General features: G+C 40.2%; 1 protein-coding gene across 4 annotated transcripts in view; it reads left to right on the forward strand.

The window, feature by feature from the left end:
* The window catches only part of LOC101848231 (propionyl-CoA carboxylase alpha chain, mitochondrial), a 49,446-nt gene that overhangs the window by 17,453 nt on the left and 9,795 nt on the right, over window positions 1-22,198 (forward strand). For all 4 annotated transcript variants that reach the window (XM_005106093.3, XM_005106092.3, XM_035971816.1 and 1 more), the window contains exons 8-18: window positions 898-1,000; window positions 1,399-1,493; window positions 4,683-4,765; window positions 7,572-7,783; window positions 11,042-11,116; window positions 12,259-12,403; window positions 15,332-15,442; window positions 16,960-17,062; window positions 17,629-17,731; window positions 21,225-21,323; window positions 21,931-21,984. In XM_005106093.3, the coding sequence (XP_005106150.1) occupies window positions 898-1,000; window positions 1,399-1,493; window positions 4,683-4,765; window positions 7,572-7,783; window positions 11,042-11,116; window positions 12,259-12,403; window positions 15,332-15,442; window positions 16,960-17,062; window positions 17,629-17,731; window positions 21,225-21,323; window positions 21,931-21,984 (1,183 nt within the window). The remainder of the gene's footprint in view (window positions 1-897; window positions 1,001-1,398; window positions 1,494-4,682; window positions 4,766-7,571; window positions 7,784-11,041; window positions 11,117-12,258; window positions 12,404-15,331; window positions 15,443-16,959; window positions 17,063-17,628; window positions 17,732-21,224; window positions 21,324-21,930; window positions 21,985-22,198) is intronic.

The raw sequence follows: 22,198 nt of genomic DNA on the forward strand, positions 1-22,198 counted from the left end.
AGGAATTACTTCATAGCGGATTGTGTGCCAGATGGATAAAGTTGCAAAATTACAGCTTTCTATTGTATGTGCAGAAACCATCTTTTTTGAGTATCTGCATCAATGTTATGGCGTTCATGTATGAAAAGTTCGACAGTTTTTGTCGTGCTTTTTTTTTATATTGATTTTTTTGCATTCACACATGTCAGAAAATTTTTTACTGTTTAGCATTGCCGACTTCAGCGCGTCTAACGAAATAACCAGACAAGTTACAATGTCCGTTCTTTTTTGAGTCTCAAGAGCAGAAATGCGTGCTTTGGGTGCATTAAATGATAATTACCATAAATACAAGGATACACCTATAACTGTACTTTGAAAAGTACCAAAAATGAAGTCAGCCCAGACAGAGTGGCGACAGGGAGCTGATCCCCATGACCCCGACTTGATAAGGCGCTTGGCGAAGAATCCTCTGCTGCAACTAAAATTCCACTGCCGGTGCGCCGTGAGATATATACTGATAAATTTTGACAGTGTTCTTTCGTAGTTGTGGGATTTACCGACTAATGTTATGAGTGGAGCTCCATTTTTTAAGAGTTAATAATAAGAAGAAGAATGATGATAGTAATAATGATAATGCCAATAATTTCCATTGCGCGCATTCCTATACTATACAGGCCTAGACTCTTTACAACGCATTCGTCTTAACAGTAAATACATGTACATAAGCGTGCATACATACCCTCTTTAGATTAATGCCAACACTCATGATCAATTTGGGTTGCTAGTGCCATAAAACTCTTACTAAAACGATATTTTCTTATAACACCTCCATTCTTTAGCACTTACATTTCCTATATATGTTGTAAGTGCTATAAAGCTCCTACCACAACTATACACCCCCCTCTCTGTGTGTCCCAGACTGGCGTTCCGACTGTGTACCCAGGAGGCCAAGTCCAGCTTCGGTGACGACAGGATGTTGATCGAAAAGTACATCGAGAACCCCCGGCATATCGAGATACAGGTGAGGGGGGATCATGGATGATTGGGGGGGTGAGATGACATGTGGGAAGGATTGGGGAATGGGGGAAACTTAATTTTGTTTGTGTTGGATTTTTTTTTTTTTTAAGGTTTAAAGACTTCAATTACGTTTCAGTTGTTTTCACAACTTTTGCGTCTTTTTCCTACTGCTAAATGATCCCTTTCTGGTCAATGTACTTCTGTTTATAAAGTTTGTTTGACTAATTTGGACTGTAACTGTTGCTTACATTACAATGACCATACTATCATCGTCTCAATAACAGCAACAACAACAACAAATGCAATTATAACACCATTAAATTTAAGTGATGATGACACTAGTGCAGTTGCTCAAAGACAGAATTCATTATTATTTTCTTTTGCGTTGTGTTTTTCCCTTAGGTACTGTGTGATAAAAAAGGCAACAGTCTTTGGCTCAACGAGAGAGAATGTTCCATACAGAGGAGAATGCAGAAAGTCATCGAGGAGGCTCCCAGGTAAGAGAGAGAAAGAGAGTGAGGGAGACGGTGGGTGAGAGAGGGAGTGAGTGAGGGAGAGAGGGAAAGAGTGGGTGAGAGAGGGAGTGAGTGAGGCAGAGAGTGAGTGAGGCAGAGAGTGGGTGAGAGAGGGAGTGAGTGAGTGAGAGAGTTCTATACAGAGGAGAATGCAGAAAGTCATTGAGGAGGCTCCTAGGTGAGAGAGAAAGAGGGGGCTTTTCTTCTTTATTCTCCCCCATTTGTTTCTGTCTGTCTGTCTTTCTTTCTCCAGCACCATGGGTGAAAGTTTTCCGGCATATGCCGGATTTCCGGCTTTTGAAAAGAAGCTTTCCAACTTTTTCAGTTTGGGACAAATTGTCGACTTAATAAAAATTTCAGAAGTAGTCATTCTCCCCATCCACAGTTTCTGGCTCTTTGCATTTGGTTACGTTGCTAGTCTGTCTCAGCTTGCCCTACTGGCCAAAATGAGTGTTGCACGCCCAGAAATAACCCAATTAGATCTATGTCACGGTAAACACTACGACTGCGATGTTATTGATCTAGCAAGACCGCTGTGTGATTTGGCCTGGTCTAGCTGTACTTTGCAATTTGTGGCTGGTTTTGACAACTTTGGCTCATGTTTGTGGGTCGTTTGGACAAGCACAAGCACGTCGTGGTCAAATTTTAAAGATTGTGATTTAGTTCCCCCCCCCAAAAAAAGGAAATTCATTCCATTCTTTCATGAAATGTAAGTCGCACATAGAATAATAGATGTAGCAAACATAATTGAGGTCCCGAATTTTGTTGTCTTGGAGCCTATATTATTCTGTATATTAAAACACACACAAAGACTTGACAATTTGTACTTAGCGAGGGAGAAAGTTGGCGACATCGAGGGTAGATCAAATTACATGCAGGCCTATAATATACAGCCGCGAGTTTCATTTTACCAATGGAGAGAGAGAGAGACAGACAGACAGAAGGCCTCAATGACCTCTCAATAAGCCCAAGCCGGGAGCAGTAGTGTAGCCTGATCTAGGCCAAGGACGTGTTTGTTTCATACGACACAGGAATGTTCAGCAGTAGACCTAGATCTAGCCTGCTCACTTTATACGGGGTGCCGACTACTAATGGGATCGCCCGACTCGGTCGCCTCAAATGTGTTTGTTTTGTTTCAGCGACCGAGTTGGGCGATCGGCCCGATCCAGCCGTATTGGACACCCCGTATTAATTACGGTGTAGTCTAGTTGTTACCGAACCGGTAATCTCAGAATTCTCAGATGATGGCCTGATAACTGTTTCAATTGCGGTATACAAATGATCAATATTATTCATAGTTCTGCTGTTACTTTCAAAACAAGCTGTGTCCAACTCCAGGTTCTGTTTAGTCGGGCCCATCATCAAGACTCGTGAGTAAAACTTTCAATCGTGCTTTTGCATCACGTGACATGACTTCGGCGTGCGAGTTAGGCGTGTGTCAGGGACCGTCCGTTGACGGGGTCAACATAAGTTCATGCACACTGGTTGATGAAGCGTCTTTTGAGGCTTACGGGAAAAATAATAATAAAACACACACGCATGCGCAGAGGGCCTATACATGGATATAATATATTTATGGACACCCCTGGAATTTTTAAAAATTCAGCTGGCTAGTCATCTTGGTGATTTGTCGTTGATCCCGATTTTTTTCCTGAGATCCTGATTTTTAGATTTCACAGAGTGGCAGAATTGGTTTAGACATGCGGTGGAGAGTCTGCTTTTGAAGGCACGTAGCCGGTAAGGCCCGATTGTCACCACAAGTGTCAGCACTTTCTCTTCAACAGAGACTACGTACTATGCAGCAGCTTGCTGATGTTCTGCACAGTTAGGTCTAAGTGAAGTTGTTGTAGTAGAGAGTGAACTATAGTGGAGCAAAAGAAACGTACAAAGGCTCCTCGGTTGAGGACAAACGGCTGATCCTAGCAGAGGTGGATGACAAATCAATACATAAAAAACCCAATCTGCAAGACGTTTGGATTCCGCACCAAAGAAAAAAAACCCACCGGAAAAGAATGGTGTTGTACCAGGGACGAAAAGACATAAACTGATTAAGTAAAGGGCAGTTGAACCGGCAGTGTTTCGTTGATTTCAAAAGGGGAAGGCCATATCTTTTTCTTTGTCAAGCCAAATTATTTCAGTTAAAACTGAGGACTGCAGCATTAAAATTTAGAAATTAAATTGACATGAATCCATCAGGCACGCCGGTTTTGCATCAGGGGGGCATAATTCATGTAAATTTTGGCCTGATTGTCCAACTTGGTTATCTTCCTTGGTGCAGCCTTGAATTTGTCCATTACAAATTCATACATAACGAATAGATTTCTATTTTCATATTTCAGTTGTAGTTTAAAAAGTACAAATGTGGACTGTGACAGTGACACGACACTTTAAAAAAAGTGTTTCTCAGTTGGGATTATGATAAGATACTTTGTAGTGTTAGTTAATGTATCTCTGTGAAAAAAATAACATCCAGGAATAACACATTGCTGTTTTGCGGATCCAGAACCCGATATTGGATGGATTGTTGTCAAAAGAATGTGTTGATGAACGGACATGTACTACATGTATGTATCTTGAAGGAATGTGTGTATTTCATAATATTGTGTGTGTTTATCTGACGACGTTTCTCAACATGTGTAGTTTTCAGGCGTAGACATTTGACTAATTGGGATTTCATGTTTTTGAACCTGTCACTGCTTTCACCATTGCCCAGCACTAAATTTCCATTATTGTGTTGATGTGCTGTTCTTGACTCACATAAACAAACCCCTCTGACCTTGTCCCTGTGGGTGGTTGGTGGGTGCTCTGGTGTTGTTTGCTCTTTCTTTCCTATCAAACATCTATCGTCCTTATCTTTTCTCCTTTTTTGTGTTTGTTTTTCTCTTGCAACACCTCTGATCTACAGCATTTGTACGAGTTTATCTTGTTGCAAGTGCAATAGAACTCTTTGCTAAAAAGAAACTTCTTTTCTTTCTATATTGCTCTCTAGTAATACATCTAATCTTCAGCACTTGTATGACCTATTTTTGCGGCATTCACCCTAAAATTGGTACTATTATTATAAAAACAAAATAACCTCTAATTTCATCACTTACACAACCTATTTATGTTGCAAGTGCTGTATAACTCTTACTAAAACAAAACAAAAAACCCCTGTGACCATGTTCCCAGTGTATTCTTGGACCCTGCGACTCGCCGAGCCATGGGAGAACAAGCCTGCCAGCTGGCCAAGGCTGTGGGTTACGACTCTGCTGGTAACTCTCTTCTATAATAACAGTCGAATCTGCTCTAATGGCCGCCTGTACAAACAACCACTTCCTGTTTCTCCTCTTGAGTTTTTTTTATTTCCACCATTATATTAATGCAGTCCAAGACATCCACCTGATCCACCTGTCTAAGATGAGCACTTTTCTCCTTGACAGTGGGTAGCCGACACCATTTCAAACTACAGTGGAGTCTACTGAAATCAAACTCAGTTAATCTGAAAGCAGCGGTAAACCGAAAGAATATATAATCTCATACATTTTCTTAGAAAAAATTGAAACCAAGGTAAACAATGCCCACTCGTCAAGAGAAGTACTCAAGGGAGGCCTACCTCAAGGTTCCTGTCTGAGTTGCACTTTGTTCCTGATCTTCTTTAATGATGTGACGAACGTGCTGAAATCAGAAAAGACTCTTTATGCTGATGATCTTGCTCTCTGGCAGACACATCACAGCACGATAGTAGGAGCAGGGAAATTAAATGAAGACTTCAAGAGGCACCACAATTACTGTCAGAAATGGAAGCTTAAAAAAACTGCACGAAAACAGTAAACACCATCTTTACATAGAGCCATAAAGCAGCCAAAGAAAATCTCCAACTGACGATAGGAGATGAAAGTCTCCCCAAACTTGACCATAGTCTAACCATGAAAAGCCAAGTGGAAAGCATTAGGAACAAGGCAAAAAAAGACTCCAACTTTAAAAGAAACTCGCAAGCAGTTCATGGGGATCAGACAAACAAACTCTGAGAGCTCTATACCTTGGTTATGTCCGATTTCTCCTGGAATACAGTAATAGCCTACTCACTATGTGCAGTACAACTACTTGCAACACCCTTGACAATGTCCAAAACAATGCCCTTCGTTTTATAAATGGTGGCATGAGATCCACACCTACCGCCGCATGCGAAATCCTTTCAAATGTTGAACCCCTGGGAATCCGCTGAGATAAAGCAGTTTTGGAGCTAAAAGAATGTGCCCAAACCACCCAAACAGGAAATTAATAGAAACATGGAAACCAAAGAAACAAATTCAACAAAAGTTATTTATGCATCCCATCACCGAACTAATGGAGAGTCATCATCTATCACAAAACAGAAAAGAAACCAAAAGAGTCAACCAAAACACCCTCCCCACCTTTCTTTAAAAAAGCCAATCATTACAACATCTCTCAGAGACAATAGCATAAAATCTTCAGACCCAGTGACGCTGATGCTTGCATCACATCAAACAATCGACAGCTATTCAGATGACTGGATACACGTCTATACGGACGGCTCAACATTCAAAGGCACAACCAAAGCCGGATATTGAATAATAATAGAGTACCCCCAGATGGAAGTTCTAATGAGATCTCTGCAGCCTGTGGAGAGAAATGCAGCAACTATGATGCCGAAATGATGGGAATTGAAACAGCACTGTACCATCTCCGCACAGTTTTTGACACTCATCCTGGAAAAGCACAGGGTATTGTGATTTTCACCCTACTCACTATCAGTCTTAGAAGCCATAGAAAATGACCATCATCTAAACGAAGATTTGACCCTTATACTATTTTGGCTCCCATCATCTGATAACATTCTGTGGCATCAACCTAGTAATGCAGTGGGTCTCCGGACACTCAAACATTCCTGGAAATGACAACTTGCAGGCACACTTGCCAAACGGGAATCTAGACAGGAACAACCCAACATTCCGACTTCATACTAAACTGCAAAACAAATCATTAAAAGCAACAACAAACAAGATTGGATGAACAGATGGGCCCTGGGAAAGACAGGCAGAGCAGTCTTCAAACATATGACCACAACAAAAAGGAATGACAATATCTACCACATACAGAGAAAGAAACAGACCACGATCTTCCGCCTACGAACAGTACATATACATCTCAACTTCCACCTGAACAGAATAAACCCGGAACTTCCCCCAATGTGTCCGTTGTGTGACTATGCTTATGAGACTGTGGATCATCACCTGTTCTACTGCACAGCCCTAAATGACATTAGAGCTACCCTTCTCCCTTCGAGACCTAACATTGACAACACACTCCATGGAACATTACAGCAACTGCAGCAAACCTGCACTTATCACTACATGGCATTGGACAGAAGGGCGAGAGCCCAGCTGTTGCTGGATCGATAACAACAACAAAAACAACATACATTTTTTTCCCCTTCTTTTTGAGCAACTTCTTTAAACCAAAAACCAGGTTTTTAAGCAAACTCCATTGTCTATACTCAATTGCTATAAAATGAATATTGAAATGACCAGATTTAACTAATAGTATTGGGAGACTTTCTGCATAATGTCAATCAAGAGATGAAGCAGCAGAAGGGAAGAGAAATCAATTCTTTGTCCTTTCCCTATCACAAAAAGTTAGTGCTTTATGGGGAAAAAAAGGGTGAGAAATTGATGTATGAAGAACCATGAAGCGTTGTGTTTGTTGTAGGTCCTACTTAACTTTTTCAAGTAATTCTTCTTGTTTAATTTAGTTTTTTGGTTTTTTTTATTTGCAAAAAATTAACGGTGGTATTGCTTTTTCCAATCCTCAAAAACTGGATGGTTGGCAGATGCTCTGGTGTAGTTTGCTTCTTTTTTTTCTTTGTAATTTACTCTCTTGTAACATCTCTAATCTCCGGCACTTAAATGACTTATTTGTGTTGTAAGTGCTGTAAAACTCTTACTAAAGCTAAAACAAAGAGCTGTAAGACTTTTTCTAAACCTAAAACCCCAAACCTATGTGCTGTAAAACTCTTACTAAAACCTACTCCCCACCCGGCCCCGATCACTGTCACAGGCACGGTGGAGTTCCTGGTGGACAAGGACAAGAACTTCTACTTCCTGGAGATGAACACACGTCTGCAGGTGGAGCACCCGATCACAGAGATGATCACCGGCGTGGACATCGTCCACCAGATGCTGCGGGTCGCTAAAGGTCACTCCCTCCTGCACAAGCAGGCGGACATTCCCATCGAGGGCTGGGCGATGGAATGTCGGGTCTACGCTGAGGTGAGTGTGTGGCATTGCTGCCAACCAGTGTGTGTGAATAATAATGATGTTTGACATTTTATTGAGGGTATGAGTACAGAAGTCTGTTATTGTGTTTACGTTTTCTAGTATTGCTTCCTGCGGACTTGCCAATGCTGTTGGAAAAATCTGAACTTTTCAAGACCAGATTTGTGAATAAAAATGAGAACCCCCCCCCCCCCCCCCACACACACACACACACACACACACACAGAGACACATGCCTATGCTCAAGTTTTTAAAATACAATTACATGGTATCCGGAAAAAGCAAGTCCTGTTCAGTGGTAACTGCATGGATCTCTGCAGTATTCGTCTTCGTTTTCTCCTTTGTCTTTGTACTACCTGATTTTTTGCCAAAATACCTTAAATTGACCTTGAATTCACCTATAATGTGAACGTTGAGGTAGGAAGCCTTGCTCTTAATTAAACTTACAGTGTTGCAAAGTGTGTTCTAATCACTAGTGATGGGCCGTTACCACAATTTAGGTATCGATGTCGATGCCTAGTACTTTTTCAAGGTATCGATACCGATACCTTGATACCTAATGCTATTGCAACATACGCCGGGGGTAAAGACAAAAATACAACTATACATTTCCAAGTATTTAGGTAATCGTGTCTAGACAAGTTGTGACTGTTTAGCTGAGACTCAAACACAAATTATTTGTAAAAGAGAGAGAGAGAGAGAGAAATAAATATCCAAATATGAGAATAAAAACACAAATTAAGTGAAGTATGGGAGGAAAGTCAACTTTGCAGAAAATGTTAGTATTGGAAAATAAAAACACAAGAGTTCTAAAAAGGCAATTCAATTTACCAGATTTTAAGCAACTTTAAATTAAACCAATGAGGATAAATCAGGGTTGTCAGTGAAGATTTTGCAAAATCACTAGATACATTTCATGAAAAACTTCTCTCTTTTTGTTAAAAAAATCACTATATTAATTTAAAACGCTTGCCCCCTACGAAAACTTATCAGTTTTGATAAACAAAAAATTCTCAAGGCCCAAGTCACTTGCTTTGGCAGTCCTGGGATAAATAACACATAGGTATCGATGTTTAGAGCAGGTATCGGTACCGATACCTATAAGTATCTAAGTATCGAGTACCTGGTATCGATACCTGCCCATCACTAATTCATTCTTTCCTTTTGTCTATCTTCGGATTGTTGCCGCGGCTGGAAAATCTGTGCGTTGATCAAGTAAATTGACTTGTGATCTTAGACAGAAAATTACTGTCAGAAAGAAACTTTTTTCGCAAATTTGTCTAGATCTAGATAAATTATCAATGCGAAGATTCTACAGGATGTGAACGCAATATAAGGGCCGCGATGAAAGAAATATATGCTGATACGGGCGTGCCCACTACGGATGGGATCAGCCGATCGCGCTGATCGCCCGACTCGGTCACCTCAAAAACAAACGTGTTTGTTTTCAGTTTCAGGCGATCAAGTCGAGCGATGGCCTCGCCCGATCCAGCCGTAGGTAAAATCAAGAATAATTCGTAGTGGTGTTCCGAGGTCGTGACAGGCGACATTAAGACGTGAAAATCGAGAGAAAAATTTGGGTATATGCTGCACAACTGTATTTTGAAGGTACATCTATTCATTATGAAAGTGGCTATTCTCACCCGCCCGGAAGTTCTCGCAAGATCAACTCCTCCCCTCTTCTCTCTCTCTCTGTCTCTTTCTGAATACTGTTTATCGGTGTGGACGATCAAATTGACCAAAACAAAGTTAAAAAATGATGTTAAAACACAAAAGTAAATTAATTTGGTTGTCTACAAAGATGCTACGGCTATTTAACTTTTCGAATCGAGCCGAACTACGTGGGTCGCCATTTTGTTTTGCCCGGAAATTCTCGCGCTACTCCTCTCTCTCTTTCTCTCTCTCTCTCCACTGCCCACAGACAAAATTGTACGCTTTTAGTAGGCTACAGTTGTAATGGAACGTTTGTTCACGGCACAGAATTCTACAAATTTTCTGTAATCACAGTGTAGAATTCTGTGGTTTAGGGTGAACGCAAAATTTGGTGAACGCGCACCGGGTGAGAATAGCCACAAGAATCGCCTGCACTATTCTCACTCCGGGTGAGAATAGAGGTGGCCATTCATTATTCCCAGGTTTGCCTTCTATCAATGGTGCAACGACAAATTAATTGAATTCTAGTAGCAATGAAAGGGGAACCTGCTTTTAATCATTGCCAGCAATGGAAAGATATGTTGGTGAAGTAATCAAACAAGACAAAATGTTGGTGAAAAAATAAATATTATGGGCTGAAGGCAATATTTTCAAGAAAGTGGCTATTCTCACCCGCCCGGAAGTTCTCACAAGATCAACTCCTCCCCTCTTCTCTCTCTCTCTGTCTCTTTCTGAATACTGTCTATCGGTGTGGATGATCAAATTGACCAAAACAAAGTTAAAAAATGATGTTAAAACACAAAAGTAAATTAATTTGGTTGTCTACAAAGATGCTACGGCTATTTAGCTTTTCGAATCGAGCCGAACTACGCGGGTCGCCATTTTATTTTGCCCGGAAATTCTTGCGCTACTCCTCTCTCTCTTTCTCTCTCTCTCTCTCAACTGCCCACAGACAAAATTGTACGCTTTTAGTAGGCTACAGTTGTAATGGAACGTTTGTTCACGGCACAGAATTCTACAATTTTTCTGTTATCACAATGTAGAATTCTGTGGTTTAGGGTGAACGCAAAATTTGGTGAACGCGCACCGGGTGAGAATAGCCACAAGACTCGCCTGCACTATTCTCACTCCGGTTGAGAATAGAGGTGGCCTATTTTCAAACAGGTTCCAAAATGCCATTTTCAACCCTCTAAAAGCACCAAATTTCAATTTCTTCGGGGGCTTCGCCCCCTTAACCCCCATCAGCACCGCTGGTCCTGGACCCTGCAGAATTTTCCTTACTTTTCAGCATCAGCTGATTTAAGCATTGGTTGGGGTGATGTTTTGGAATACCCCCCAAAAAGGACAGTAGTCAGCGCTAGAGACTGATAAAGGACCCAGAAGTCAGTGAGTTAAGCCTATAGTTTCATAAACCATTTACTGTTCATTACCATGCTGACGACCGTTGCTGTGTTGTCTCCTTGAGAAAGGCACTTTCAGAGCTTCCACCTCTTGAATAACATTACAGTATTGCAAAGGGTGTTAAGCCTATGCAATTTCATAAACCATTAACTGTTCATTATCATGCTGACGACCCTTTATGTGATTTCTCTTTGCCAGGACCCCTTCAAGAACTTTGGCATGCCGTCCATTGGACGTCTCTCTCGCTACATGGAGCCCCTGCATCTGCCAAATGTACGTCGTGTCTGTGTGTGTGTGTTTTTGTACAACTGCCCCACCCTTGCTGTGGATGGTTGGCGAGTGATCTGGTGTGGTTTGCTCCTTCTTTCTTATCGAACATCTATTGTCCTTAATCTCTCTTCTTTTCTTTGTATGTTACTCTTAATAAATGCCTCTAATCACTACAGCCGCTTTCGCTGAGAAAAAAGGGGAAACTCTAGGTATCATAAGAAAAGTAGCGCAGTTTTAGTAGAGGGATTGTCGCAACATACTCTTAAGTTCAGAAAGCAAAATTGTCGAGAACCCCCCGGGGCGGTGCCACTGACTGAAGTGTCTTTAGGCCATTTCCAAAGGGGGGACATTTCTCGTTCATGCACGGTAGAATTGGAAATGGGCTGATTCATCAATGTCACTCTCATAACTGTGCCTGATCTACAAGGAACTGCTGCTTTTTCTTTCCTAATCCTTACTACTGTCATTTATCCTCTACTTCTTTTGTATGTTTGTCACACTCTTGTGAGCCACTATTTCCAGGGTGCCTTGGTAGTCGAAGCAGACTTTGTGCTGTTGAAGCTAGAGAGGTGAACAGAGTAAGTCTGATTCCCTGTAAGGACTTGTCTGTTGACATCCACCCCTTGGCTCTCAAATGACCTTATGCAGTTGGGAGCGCCGTAAAACCTCTTCTAAAAAAAAATTGTCGAGGAAAATGGAAAACTTTTGTTCTTTTAACAATTGTACCTATATTGTGTACTTTTTTCTCGCTTTTTTCTAACATTTGGAATTCGAATTTCAACAAAATATGTCTTAAGCACATGCAACCAGTACCACATATTGGCAAGCAAAAAATAACAAATTCAACATTTTGGCTGAGTACACTTTTACACCAAATAATAATAATCATAATAAAACATGGCATTTATACAGAGCATTTCCATAGGGTACAATGTTCAATGCACTTTACAAGACATATTAATAGCTTATAATGGCTTAAGAATACATGCAGGATTTATGCACCGGAGCATATAAAATGACACAAATATGTTACGTATATATCAATTTAACAATGTATAGATACATGAATATAGGAATACAGATAGGAGCAAAATATCATGTGTATAAAAGCAACTCAACAGCTTGTCGATGTTATTTATCCACAGACTCGTTGCGACAGCGGTATCACCGAGGGCAGCGACATCAGCATCTACTATGACCCCATGATCTGCAAACTGGTCACCTATGGCCGCGACCGAACTTCTTGTATGGAGACTATGATCAAAGCTCTAGACTCTTACATCATCAAAGGTACAGTACCTTGAAGCAGTTCGCTACCCTAGAATTACTAAGTTCTATCTTCTCAGTACGTAGTTTTGAGAAATTTGACGTGAAAGTTTTTGAGTTTCACAACATGTCAAGCTTTTTCGAATGCAGTCAGTGTTTTCCCCAGGTTATTGATAGAGGGGGGCCTTTGGGCCCACAAAGCCATTTCAAGGGGGCCTTTTGAGTTTTTATGGGGCCCTTCCCTTACATGTAATGTAAAGCGACAAAGGTTAAATTTTAAAATATGCATGTTATGGATCTTGCTTTATTTCAACTGAGAAAAGAGTGGATTACTGACTGACATTGACTCAAATTTGAGCCACTGTTTGTGTTTTGGTTCATTTAGCCATTTGGGTAGGAAAGACTTATTGAATTTTTTTCAGTTTTTGTTCCTGGCGATGTTGTTGCTTCATTACTACTATGACATCTAGAATCTAGATCTACTGGTTCTGCAGACACTGTTCCATCACAATCTGTTAAGGACATAAGATCTTAGCTTACTGGACCCCATAAACTGTTTTGTTTTAATTTATCAACAACGGATAATTAACGATAGATCTAGATCTACACTTTGTGCTAAAACTCCTTCCACCAGGAATAGGCTTGTAAAATATTTAATTCTGGCTCGATTTTGATGAAATAAAAGTTTAATGTAGATTTGAGAAACTGTCGTATTTGGAAATAGTACTTAATGTATGAAACGGGCAGGAAACACTTTGTCATTTTAAGATAAAGAGGCTGTCATTACTATTGGAGCTTTGGCATGAAGTGTAGAGGGGTGAGCCAAGAGAAAACACAACAAAGGTCAAAGAGTGGTCCAGTAAACTAAGTTCTCACCATTTTTTTTTAGATCTATATTATCAGAGTGCGTGCTAGGCCCAGGCCTATCACTATCACCACAGCCTGTTGCAGGCACAGAAAACGATCCACTCGAATCAGAACTGGAAACATTTTCACTACTGTGCTTATACTTTTTGGATCCTGATGTCGGTGGCTTGAAATAGTCACTTATTCTTTTCATTTTGTAACGTCCAGAATCTGAAACTTTAGATTCTCGCTGCTAGAAATCCAAATCTAGATCTAGGCATAGGCTTTGATACAGAATGTACACAATACACTTATTTTGTGATTCAACTTGATTCCTGGACTTTTCTATTTCTCTGCGTAGACAACACATGCATGCCCCATGTGTTTGAGTTTTGAAGTTTTGGTAACCGTGAACTCGCGAACCAGGGCTCCCAGATGGCCAGTTTCGACTTTACAAGTGGCCAAATAGAACCTAACGTGACCAAACACAACTAGCACTAGGAAAAACTCATCAGTTTTGATAACCAAAAAATCGACTTGACTCGGAGAAAGTATATTTAGATCTGTGGCCTAGCAATTTCGTCGTGGCCAAGCAATTTTCTGTGTGGCCAATTTTCGGGCATTTTGGCCACGCCCGTGGCCATCTGGCAGCCCTGCCGCGAACACCATGTCGAACCATCTCTGGTCGAACTCTTGGGCATTTGCGAGTTCTGACTATGTAGCCGAAGTGAAGCAAAGCAAGTTTTATTTCTTGCAAATTCGTTGCACGTTCTTTCATTTAAGAGAACAGACACGAAAATAGAAGAGAGCGGCAAATGAAAGCACATATGAAAAGCAGCAACAACATCAAATACCGATAGGGTAAAAAGCGATGCTGCCAGGTACTCGACTAGTCTTTTTGGTTTCACATCGTGCCCTACACATGATAATGCATGCAGTCATCTGTCATTTTTCAAAATGACATATCGTCACTGTGCTAGCCAAAGGGCATAACTCTGAGTTGTGCCAAAATGCAACTAGCCTTTTATTTTGTTTGATGGTATTATATCTATCTTTTGGTAAAGTCAAAACTAAAATGCGGGCGGTCACAAAAGACCCATGCATGGCACAAGTTTTACCATTTTTAGATGATAAGTAGTCTAGTTAGACAGATTTTTTTCCATTTGTGTACGATGCAGCGGAATCAGGTGCTCATCAATTTTTGTCCTTGTGGAGTTATTTGTATCATCTGAAAGGTTTTCATTTGCCTCGCTTTCGAAAAAAATATCCATTTCTTTTTAATAGAAGTCGAGATATTTGCGATTGAAGGAGGTGGGGTCGCCTGGTTTCAGAAGTAAAACTAGTGAAAAAATGGCTGCCTAAGTTTGATGACTTCCATAGCGCAAGAGTCCTTGGAAACTGCAAATTTACATTTTTTGTGCCCTTAATCTTTGTTTTTTCCATAAAATCCACATATGAAAGTGTTTTTGAATGGACATACAAGGCGTCCAGACAAAAAAAACAAATATTGGAAAAAAAATTTCCAAACTGCCCGAAAAATGCCGATTTGTCGGATTTCGTTATTTTGACGAGCAGCTGTTTTCACCATGATGCCTCACATTTATCTCAAAAGTAGCAAAAAGATGAGATGTACCACCACTAGTGCAGTGATGATATGATGGAGTCTAACACTAATCAGTCGAAATGTGTGTTTGTGATATTTACATTGGTTTATCGTCACTGCTTTCTTTCCTGTCTTATTTTTTTTTCTTTAACTTCTCTGCTGTATCAAGTGTACCACTTTTATAATGTGCTCTTGGTGCTTCTCTTAGGGCATGAGTGAGAATTTGGTCCAAATACAGAGCAGCAAATATGTCAGCTTGATGACCAAATAGTGTCAGTACTGCTGTAAAACCTTCACTCAAAGTGGGTGGTTGATGAGTGCTCTGGTGTGGTTTGCCCTTTCCTTCATATGAAACATCTGTCATTCTCATATCGCCTCCTTCCTTTCTTTGAATGTTGCTCTCCAGCAACACCTAGAATCTTTGGCACTTGTATGACCTATTTGTGTTGCAAGGGCTGTAAAACTCTTACTAAAAACTAAAACATGTACCTCTCTATCCCCAGGTGTCACCCACAACATCCCACTCTTGCGAGACATCTTGACAGAGTCGAGGTTCGTGTCTGGTGATGTGAGCACCAACTACCTCCCCGAAGTATTTCCCGAAGGGTTCAAAGGTCAGTTGAAGCACTTTGGTTTTGTTTTGTTTACTTTTTTTTAGGTTTCTATCTGTGAGATGAGGTGTTCTTTATTGTGTCAATGAGGGCATAAAATAAAATCACCTATATTTTAACTCTTATAGGCCGTAACGACACATACTGTGTTGTTTCCGCCGACCGCCATCAGCCGGGACGACACATATTGGGTTGTTTTTATTTCCTTATTCAAAGGCGAAGATGAAACTGACACTAGTTTTCACCGATGGGTTTAGCGTGGGTTAAAGGTCACATCCACCGTTTGTTAAGAAATAGCGGGGCTTTTCAATTGTTCACAGTGTGTTGATGCAAGTTTTAAGCTTTGTTTTGCGTTGGGGTTCTTGTGTCGTTTCTGAAATTTTCACTATGCCGAAGAATAACACAGATTTAGGAGTAGGAAGTGGCGAATCTGACTTTGTCACGGAAAGAAGAATTTTTTTTTTCATTTTTCTCTTTTTTTATGTCGTAATGTTATGTAACTCTTCAAAACTAACAACATTTTCCTTTGAATTTCAATATTTTTATACTAATCTTATTCTACGTTCAATGACTTTTACAATGATGTATAATATGTGTACATTACTAACAGGGAAACACACTAAAAACACAAAAGAAAAGAACATATGTGATTTCCCTTGGTCAGCCATGATTTAATTCCGGTGAATCCAGGGTAAATAATGCCGGTTTATAAGAATTTTAAAATATTTTGAGGTCATTTTGTTTAGAAAAAAATTAAGTAATTAAGTTCCACTTTCATTGATGATAGGAAAATTTGGTTTGAAATACTATAACATATATTGTGCATACATAAAAAGACATTACATAAATATATTTCACTATCAAAATTGTCAAAGACAGCCACCCATTGTTGAGAAAAAAGGTGGGCTTTTTAAACAAGTGGACATCTTACACAATGTCATTATAAATGGTAAAAAATGCATGGGGGGGTACGATAAGTGTATGTGTTTCTTTGTACAGGTGAACGTCTTGTTCAGGTGGCCATAAGAGCAGATTAAACCGTGCATGCATACATTCATACTGAAACACATGAACATACTACAAACACACCATTGCCAGTTGCCACTCTAATCTTTTCGTTATGTCCAAATTTCTCTGTGTATGTATTTTAAATACACATAATATAATGTATAAGAATAAAATTTGGAACATGGAATTCTGTTTGCTATGTGTGTGTTTCACTTTGTGCATATTTAGCTTTTGTCCCAGTTTCACTCTGTACTCGTTTAGCTTTTGTCCCAGTTTCACTCTGTACTCGTTTAGCTTTTGTCCCAGTTTCACTCTGTACTCGTTTAGCTTTTGTCCCAGTTTCACTCTGTACTCGTTTAGCTTTTGTCCCAGTTTCACTCTGTACTCGTTTAGCTTTTGTCCCAGTTTCACTCTGTACTCGTTTAGCTTTTGTCCCAGTTTCGCTGTGTGTGTGGTTTGCAATGTGCTTTAAAAAATATTGTTCCCCCTCTACGTTGTTTGTCCGTTCGCAGGCAAACAGCTGACAGTCAAAGACAAGCAGGAGTTGTCTGCAATGGCGTGCGCCATCTTCCTGAAGGACACGAACAGATCCAGAGCTTTCCTCAACCAGAGCAGGTGGGTGACTCAGTGGGTTGTTGTTGGTGTTTTTGTCATTGCTGCTCTTTTTGTTAGTGTTGTTGTTGCTGTTGTTTTTTAGTGATTTTGTTGTTGGTGTTGTTGTTGCTGCTGTTGTTGTTATTAATTTGGCAGTTGGTTGGCTTTTTTCCCTGTGGGTGGTTGGTGGGTGCTCTGGACCCTGGTGTCATGTGCTCTTTTCCTATCAAACATCTATTGTCCTTATCTCTCCTCCTTCTTTTTTGTGTTTGTTACTCTCATGTAACACCTCTAATTTTCAGATCTTATATGACCTATTTGTGTTCCAAGTGCCGTTAAACTCCTTTTAAAAACAACACTCTCAGCTGGCTAGTTTTTCTGGTGTGAGATTTGGCGCTGGTTTCCTTACATATATTTATTTTGAAGCGTAAATTATTTATGTAAAGAAAAGAAACAAAACCAAACAGATGGATGGATCACTACAAAGAGTTTGTTTTTGTGTGGGGCTACACGGTATACAGATGCTTTTTATGTATTATTATTATGATTATATTGTTAATTATTATTATAATGATCATTATATTCAGGATTATGCCAGTTGAGGATGCCAGGAAGAAGTGGACCTTGAATGTGCTCATCAACAAGGCGAGGTTCCATGCTGAAGTCAACACAATCGATGGTGGTTACAAGGTGAGGCCTCATCACTCTTAGTGGCTGGAAGGTTATGCCTTTATATCTCTGAGCTGATAAAAACCTATGGCAACTCTCTTCGCAAGATCGACAGGCCAAAGGGCTAGAACCCAGATGGCCACTGGATCTGAAAAGTAAAGTAAGGTATCTCTGAGGGGGGTAAACCCACGATGCCGGGGCCCTCTTTTGGTACGAAATCGAAGTCGACATATATGTCGCTAAATTAGTCATTATATCAAAGCAGTGAACATATTTTGATAGTTCTTCATCGATCGAATTCCAGGTTAAAAAAAAAAAAATCTGTTTTCAATAATTACCGAAAGGTAGTTTGACGTCGCAGTTGTTGTAAAGGAGCGCACAGCGGTTCTGACAGCTGGGAGCAGCTTGCTGGAGAAAAAGAGTTTTTGTTGTTTCAAATCCCTTTAGCTGCGAGCATTTCGCTCTTGGCAGCACAGTGCCTCCCTCAAGAAACCACATGTCCTTGTCATCTGGTCAACAGTAGAGTAGAGCAGGCTTTTTAAGTCTGTAGGTGTGTGTAGGAGCCTTCGTAGAAGAACTGCCAGTTTTGGGCAGTGAAGGAGATGTTCGGTGGTCTCCTCGTGGTAGTCACAGTGTCTGCAATGGGGTTCCCACATGAGGTTAATTCTATATATGTGCTTGTTGGTGTGTAAGTGTCCTGTGCGGGCTCTGAAGATCAATGTCTGATCGGCTCTACGTAAGAGACTCAAAGGTTCTTTGGGGTTGGGTTTGTCCATGTACTCGAAGAGAGATCTTCCTGTTTCTGCATTGGCCCATCTGTTCAGCCACTCGTCTCTACTTTTGGCTTGAATGATCCCTCTGTAAAGAAGCTAAAGAAGTGGCTGTGTCTGTCTGGGGCAGGCTTGTTCCAGTCTTTGATAGATGATTTGCAGTCTCATTCCCTGGTACTCCAGAATGGCCAGGCACCCACTGCTGTGTGACCCGGACGCCATGGGCGTGCCCATCTGTTTTACAAGGCGGAGAATGTTCCCGTCACCTCTGTAGTCTCTTCCTCCCTCGACGGCTTGGAGTACTGACATTGAGTCAGAGAAGACAATGACATCCCCTGGTGTTACTGCGCCTTCAAAAAAGTCTTGGGTGATCTGCTATGGCAACTCTCTCTGGGTCAGAGTGGGAGCTGTATGTTCCACATGGGCCAAATAGTGGGGTCTGCTTCTTCTCTCCAAGGTTGTTTCGATATTTGATGGTGGGTCTGTATCCAGCATTCCGTGTAGCGTTTGTTGCTGACCCTTCTGTGCATGCATAAGTTGGTTTCAGCATACGAGTCCACTGTCTCCAGATAAAGAGTGAAGTGCAGCCAATTCTATCATCATCCAAGTTGACGGGTGCTCTGGTGTGGTTTGCTCCTCCAATCCTATCAGTCAACTATCCTTTTTATCTCTCCTTCTTATTTATGTTTGTTACTGTCTTGTAACACCTCTAATCTTCGGCACTTATATGACCTAATTGTGTCGCAAGTGGCGTAAAACACTTACTAAAACAAAAATCGAAGTTTTCAGCATCACACATTTCCTTGTAACTTTGCTCCTATTTACATAGCTGCCAACCAGTACATGATAAATGTACCGCGGCGTGGTGGAATCAGGCTCTCGTCAGTTTTTGTGCATGTATAATTATTGGTATAATCTTAAAGCATGTTCAGTTGTCTTGCTTTAGATGAAAAACGTATCCACTTATCTTGAATACAAGTCGAGATGTTTGCAAATGAAAGAGGGGGGAGGTTACCTGGTTTCTGTGGTAAAATTAGTGAGAAAATGGCAGCCAAAGATTGTTTATTTCCTTAGCTTGAGAGTCCGTGGAAACTGAAAATTTACATTATGTGTTTATTTAATAAAAGTTTTTCAGTAAAATCCCCACAGAAATATGTTCTTTAATGGGCTTGAAAGGTGTTGAGCCAAAAAAAAAAAGGACCCCACAAAAATTTGATGAAAAGTCACGAACCTGCGGAAAAATGCCAGTTTTTTCACTTTAATGATTTTGACGAGCGCCTGATTTCACCACATTGCCTCTCAAATGTATTTAATATGTTTTTTATGGTCACCGTTTTCATACATATCATGGGGCACCACACCATCGCATACAGGAGACCCTAGTGCCCAAAAAATTTCTTTAGAGTATCTTGGCGCGCTCATATGACCTTATGCAGTTGTGAGCTTCCTAAAACTCTTAGTAAAACTACTAAAGAGTACCTTGGTCTTTTTGCTGGAATGTTGTATCCCTCTCAACTTGGGTTGGCCCGGACAGGCAGGGCCAAAGCCCGTTTCTTAAAAAATGGTTCAAGTTGTGCCAATGGGGGCATAAAAACACATGTTTATATTTTGGATCTGAATTTTTTTTGGGACATAGTCACCTTGCAAACTATAATAGTAATGATAAAAATGATAATAGCTGGATATCATGACATCAGTGCTAGCACATCTCATTTTTGCTACTTTTGAGATAAATGGGGAAATAAACAACTATTTAACTAGACTCTTCATCATCTTATAATGGTGAAACTTGCCATGCGTGGTTCTTTTCAGACTGCCAGCGCATTTTTGTTTTGGGTTTAGATAGATATGTGAGGTGTGCTGACATAATGAGTTACTTCTCTTAATCCACAAATGGAGATATTGGCCAAAAACCGATATTATGGTCAAATTTCTAGATTTTATATTAATACCATATTCTTTTACTATAACCTGTTTTATATTTTATTTTTATTTAAAAAATCTTCACCTATAAGTGTAATGTATCTATTTCCTTAAGGCTTGAATCCTCATTTTGTCAGCATGCTTCCCATATAGTACCACCAAACAAAATAAAAGGCTAGTTGCATTTTGGCGCATCTCTAACTAATGCCAGTTTGCTAGCTTTGTGATGATTAACTGATGATGACCTTTGACAGACACGGAGGAAGAGAAGTTGTACACCTCTCTGGCTCCCACGGGTCCTTACTTGTTGGCTGTAGTAGTAATAGTGAGAGTGATAACAGTGGTAATAATAATTGTAATAATAGTAGCGGTAATTATAATAATAGTGATAATAGTAGTAGAGTTATGATAATGATAAATAGTAGTAATAATGATAATAGTAATAATAATGATAATGAAAATAGTAATAATGATGAGAGTAGTAATAATGATAATAGTAGTAATAATGATATGAGCAGTAATAATATTGATAATGATAATAGTGCTAGTATTGATAATGATAATAATAGTAATAATGATAATAGGAGTAATAATGATAATGGTAGTAATAATGTCAGTAACAATAATAATTGTTAACAGTTCATCAGTCAATGTCTGTTTATGACCAATGCATCTGCAGAGGAGAATTTTTCTTAGGACTGAGATGACTTGTGGCTTCTTCTATGGCCAATGAGACCTATTCTGGTAGAGAAGAGTTTGCCATGTTTGAACAGGCTATAACTTGATGTAAGTAGCTTATCTTGTCGTCTCTGTCTGGCCAGGTTGTCGTTGCAGATGACGTGTTCGAGGTGAAGGGAGACCTGACATTCTCCACCCCACTCATCACGGCCACGGTCAATGGAGAGGAGAGATTGCTGCAGGTGAGAGACTCGTGGTGTGCACGTCTCGTACACACACTAACCTGCACTTACACACACTCACACACACATACGCACACAAATACACACACACACACATATACACTCATACAAACACATGTACACACACACACACATATATATACACACATGCACAGACAAATACACACACACACAAACACACCACACACACATGCACACGCACACATATACACACAAACACACCACACACACACACACACACACACACACACACACATATATATATACAGGGACACACACAAACGCACACCACACAAACACACACGCACGTACACAAATACATACACACACACACACACGGGGATCATGATCATGAGGAGAAACTTGTGTGTTACATTAAAAATGTGCCTATAAAAGAATAATTGTTTGGCTTCCTGACCAAAGCAGAATTGTTTGGAATTTGATGATTTTGCTATATATACAGGTTTTTGTTTTAAATACAGAGAATATTTTACATATATACTAAATAATTTGTGATAAGAAAATCTGCCGGCCATGTGTGTGTGTGGCTATGTGTGTTTGCTTTGTTATGTGCGTATCGGACTATATATCTTACTTCTCCCTGCAGGTTCATCAAAAGCTGGGAGGAGGACAGTACGACCTGCGATTCCATGGCACACTAGTGAGTGTGTTCGATAAGACAGCTTTGTCAGGTTTCTTGTAGAGTAGACCTGGGCAAACTACAGCTACTTCTTTCCTATCAAACATCTATCATCCTTTTGTTTCCTCCTTTCATGTGTTTGTTGCTCTCTTGTAACACCTCTAATCTTCAGCAGTATTATAACCTTACTTTATTACAAGTGCTGTAAGACTTTTTCTAAAACTAATAATAAAGT

This window comes from Aplysia californica, unplaced genomic scaffold, assembly GCF_000002075.1.
Source record: "Aplysia californica isolate F4 #8 unplaced genomic scaffold, AplCal3.0 scaffold00512, whole genome shotgun sequence".
NCBI classification, from domain to species: domain Eukaryota; kingdom Metazoa; phylum Mollusca; class Gastropoda; order Aplysiida; family Aplysiidae; genus Aplysia; species Aplysia californica.